At 48.2% G+C, this 5,133-nt stretch overlaps 1 protein-coding gene across 1 annotated transcript; it reads left to right on the top strand.

The window, feature by feature from the left end:
- The first annotated feature begins 3,800 nt into the window (after positions 1-3,800).
- On the top strand, positions 3,801-4,755 carry LOC131496169 (olfactory receptor 10T2-like). Its single transcript, XM_058701472.1, has one exon. The coding sequence runs from the start codon at positions 3,811-3,813 to the stop codon at positions 4,753-4,755; it is 945 nt and encodes a 314-aa protein (XP_058557455.1). The 5' UTR covers positions 3,801-3,810.
- The last annotated feature ends 378 nt before the right edge of the window (positions 4,756-5,133 follow it).

Consider the following 5,133-nt stretch of genomic DNA (forward strand, 5'->3'; position numbering starts at 1 on the left):
ACAAAAATCCTGAGTCCTTCAGAAAGAGATGTGTTGTCAGGGAGAGACGCGGAAGAGGAACATGAGGAGTTGGAGACCCCAAGCATGAGTAAGGATCCAGTGCAGTGTCCTGAGAGCACCTCAGGCTTAGCCCTCTTTGCCTCACTTCTACATCTGCCCTTCTAAACACCAACCTCTTTTCAGACACAGAGCTATAGCTCTAAACTTACTAAGAGTGATAGAGATCCCTGGAGCCAATTTCAAAAGGGTCCCAGCACCGACCCCAAAGAGTCCTCATGCAGAGGATCCTCGGTACAATCCCGCGATAGGTGGCCTGTAAACCACCACCATCGTGGACTCCGCCATTCCCTACTTTGTGAAGCCCTCCCCACCGGAACAGTCGAAACAATCACCAGAGTGCCTGGAACGACATCAGTACTCAATGCGTAAGGATTAAAGCAACGAACTGATGGATGGGTAGAAGGAGGTCCGGATCCACTCATGTATTTGAAAAGATTGATCTAGCAGAGGAGTGTTGCAAAGGTTAGAATTTCCGCCCCTTTGGGCTGCAGGCGTAGCTGAGATGCTCTGAAGCAGCACAGATACAGGAACAATTATCTGGTTTGTTCAACTAGCATCCTTGAAGGAGGAAGAAACCATATGAGATTTGTCAAGGATGGCATTTATGTAACCCCTTAAAGCAGTTCATCTCTATCTAGACTCTACAAGGCCAGTGATTAAGAGAGTTACAGTTCATTACTTCATTCAGCAAGTGGAACCTTGAGCCAAAACGAATGACCTATGGGGGGGAAAAATCATAAGATTCAGAGCTCTCCATCCTTAACACAGATCAAGTCAAGCACAGAATGTATTTGATTTTTTTTCTCAAGGTTTTAATGCCCACGTTCCCCAAACTACCTCCCCCCTGAGGCCTCACCCCCTAGAGTACCTGCTCTACCTTTCTAAGACCCAGGGATTTCACTGGGGTGTCTGCCATCGGGCACACAGAGCTGGTGAAGTCAAGGCTGTCCCCTTGGCTCCCGCCCATCCAGCTCACAAAGCTGTCTTTCCTTTTTAAAGGCTTATAACCCCGGACTGCCCGCGATCGATTCTGGGGGGGAAAATTCTGCGGGATGTGTTTACAGTTTACCTATTCGTCTCTCCGTTTATACTTTGCCAGGGTCTAGAAGGGAACCCGGGATTGGGCAGGAACCCTGCCTCTCAATGTAAGTGTTTCTCTTGCATTCGGGCTGCAGCACCAGCCTTTCCTCTGAGCGGCATCGTCCGTCAGTCACGCTACAAACGTCCTGGGCACCAAAGAAAGACTCAGAGGCAGCATAGCTGGTGGACACCATGCACAGGTGAAGCGGGTCAGAGCATCGGGATTCAGGGGGGAGATACAGGGACGAAGACAAAACGGGCCAGGGAACAGGTCCTGCCACCTGAACATGGAGAGAGCAGAGGGAGGGAAGCATTACGAATGTAAACCAGCAAACTTTCTAAAACAGACTGAAACCAAGATGTAGGAGGAAACATCCTGGATGACAGGACAGATCTACACTTTAGCTGATGGAAAGCATCCGTGGCACCGTAAAGGTGGGAGAACAAGAGGCGGGAGGGGGTGGGGGGCAGGCTGCCTTACGGGGCCGCACAGAGTCAAGAACACGCTGGTCTGTCTCCTCAGCCACCGGTACGTAAGCACACAGCACAGAGGAGATGGCAAACACAGGACCCAGGTTAATGACAGGACAGAGCCCTGGATGGGGGAGTTCACGATGTGTGACACACAGCCTCATTTCTGCTGCGAAACCACCTAGATCTTTACATGGTGCCTCTACGGGCTTCAGCTTCCTGACATGTCACGTAAGGCAGGTGGATTAGATAGAGCGGACACTTCCTCAATATTCACTATGAGTCAGGGAATTGATTGTGACCATTTGGTGCTCACGTAACGGTTTCTGCCCTTATCACTGCCATTTCAGATGGAAGCCCGAGGCACGAAGACGTGATTTCCATGGAGTCACAAAGCCGGTCGGTGTCAGAGCCATGGTCTCAGCCTCACGGCCTAGCTCCTGCGTCTCTTTGCTTCTGTTCCAACCAATGGTCCCAGAACAACTGACAGAGAAGTAGACGTGCACGGTAACCAAAGCCTTCATAGCCACTCAGAGAAGCCTTTCAGGAGATAAATATGAAGCAGGGGATGAGCGGCCGAGCTAAATATTAACTGTGGGGGATAAAGGACGGTGGGAAAGGAAATGTGATGTTATTTGTAAAGACGGAGGGACAGAAGTTAGTGATGTGTGATGGCCGTGGACCAGCCAGCTTGTCTTACCAGTTGAGGCCAGAAGTGTGATCTAATGCTCAGGACCAAAGCACCTGAGATGACGATCCAGACAGAGAATTCCAGAAACGACGTCAGGAGAAATAATTGAGAGAACTAGGAGTGTTAGTCAAGAGAATAATAAGACCCGGAAGAGGATTATGATGGCTCTGCTGAAGTAACTAAAGGGCTATCCTTGATGAAAACTGATTAAGCCCCTTCCAAGTGTCTGTAGAGGACACATCCAGACCCACAGGTGGCTGAGTCAAGGAGGAATATCTGGTTCATCTATGAATCCGGAGGTTCTCGACAATTAAGGCGCCTAGCAAGAGAGCAGCCTGCACTGTGGCCGTGGGCTTCTTATAACTGGACCTTGACTGTAGTGACAGGACATACGTCCCAGATTTCCACAAAACATTCACAGAATTGCATGCAAATTGACCAAGGAGGTTCCCGAGCTTTTTTTTTTTTTAATTTATTTTATATTTTTAGAGAGAGAGAGTGCACAAGTGGAGGAGAGGGGCAGTGGGAGAGAGAGAGAGAGAGAGAGAGAGAAAATCTTAAGGAGGCTCCACGCTCAACACAGAGCCCAACTCAGGGCTCGATCTCACGACCCTGGGACCACGATCTGAGCCGAAATCAAGAGGCAGACAGACGCTCAACTGACTGAGCCCTCCCCCAGGTGCCCCCTGAGCTTTCTCTGACATAAAGATTGTCTGTCTGGTTGTCTCACGTTTCAGTACTATGTGCTCTTAGATCGAACGACAGGTCTATCCCCAAATAATGGTGAGAGTTGTTCTTAGAACTTTCTGGAGGCAATAGAGACCAAGGCAGTGCTGGAGGAATGGAGGCTTCATCACCCTCTGTGCAGAGTATGAGCTGTATACTTAGGCTTTTAATCCCAAATTCCCATGCACTCATGACAAGGAAAACACCAGTATGTGGGATCATTCTAAGCCCATCCCAAAGGTTTCGCAGTTGATTATTTATCATCAATAAATCTCCACACTTCTAAATAAATAAGAAATATCGCATGTAAGCAAACAGTATTTGAGCTAAACATCTGAGGGACTGGACAGAACTGTTTTCATTGGTTTTTGGTTTTTTTCTGAATCAGGTTCTCATAAGATGATTCTTCAGGTAAGTGATTTTTTCGAAGGCTATTGCTCTCATGTGGGTTAAGTAAATGGCTTAATCTTTTCCAGCCTCGATTTCTTCTTCCATAAAATGACAGGATTAGGTGAGATGAGCTCTCAATCATCACCTCTTGATTTAACACACTGTGTGTGAACCATCAGATGTCCTTGAAGTGGGACATCTTAGGTCACTTCTCCTCACACCTCCTGCTTTCCCCGACCCCATGATCAGTGTGATTAGGGTTTGTTACTCGTTTTTCCAAACTAGTGTTTTCAGCTTTGTGCAGAAACGCATCGTCTCTTTGGGGGCATGTCTCTTTTGTTGGATTCTTTGTTTGCAATTTCAGGACGTCTGGATCAGATTCCCACTGACCAATGAAGAGACAGAACCAGAGCATGACCACCGAGTTCATCCTCGTAGGCTTCTCAAATCAGGGGAATCTGCAGATCCTTCTCTTCTTCATCTTCCTCCTGGTTTACCTGACCACTCTGATGGCCAATGCCACCATCATGATCGTCATTCGCCTGGACAGGACTCTGCACACCCCAATGTACTTCTTTCTCTTTGTCCTCTCCTGCTCTGAAACCTGCTACACCTTGGTCATTGTACCAAAAATGCTGACCAACCTGCTTTCCGCAAGCCAGACTATTTCTTTCTCCGGATGTGCTGCTCAGCTCTACTTCTTCGTGGGCTTTGCCTGTACCAACTGTTTTCTAATCGCTGTCATGGGCTATGATCGCTACGTTGCCATCTGCAACCCTCTCAACTACGCACTCGTTGTCGGCCGAGCCACTTGCGTTCAGCTGGTCCTCGCCTCCGGCTTCTGTGGCTTCCTCATCTCTGCGGTGGTCAATGCCTTGGTGTTTAGCGTGCCTTTCTGTGCCTCCCATCAGATCAACCACTTTTTCTGTGACATTTCCCCGGTCATAAAACTAGGCTGCACGGACACCAACCGAAAGGAGATGGTCATCTTCTTCCTCAGTATTCTGGTATTGCTGGTTCCCTCTGTGCTGATCTTCGTCTCCTACGTCCTGATCGTCTCCACCATCCTCAAGATGGCCTCGGCTGAGGGCCGGAAGAAGACCTTTGCCACCTGCGCCTCCCACCTCACGGTGGTCGTCGTCCACTATGGCTGCGCCTCCTTTATCTACCTGAGGCCCACGTCCCTGTACTCCTCAGATAAGGACCGGCTCGTGGCAGTGACCTACACTGTGATCACCCCACTGCTCAATCCTCTTGTGTACGCACTGAGAAATAAAGAAGTAAAGATGTCTCTGAGTAGAGTTCTCAGCAGGTACTCATTTCCCAAAACCGTATGAGTTGGTAAATCAGGCAAGTTATATCCGTGAAAGTGTCCTGGACAGAAATTTAGCGTCATAAACAGATCCGTCACTCTCCTTGGTCAAACAAAACAAAACAGGAACAGATAAACCAAAAGACAAAAAAAGGAAGAAATGAGGACTTCAAGGTACCTTGATTCTTTATTGGAAAGTCTTTCTTCATGGTTAGCCTCTATCCACTGTGGAGGTTATGCCAGTCGGTCCCCAGAAAGTTATGTGAATATGGAAACTCTTAAGCACTCAAGTCATGCAATTTTTGTGCACTGGAAATGTCGGTTTTCTTGGCTTTCACGACAAATGATACATTATCCTTCTGAGAATGCCCAGCCTTGTGATAGTCTCCTCACACTGAAGGAA

Source organism: Neofelis nebulosa, chromosome 15 (assembly GCF_028018385.1).
Source record: "Neofelis nebulosa isolate mNeoNeb1 chromosome 15, mNeoNeb1.pri, whole genome shotgun sequence".
NCBI classification, from domain to species: domain Eukaryota; kingdom Metazoa; phylum Chordata; class Mammalia; order Carnivora; family Felidae; genus Neofelis; species Neofelis nebulosa.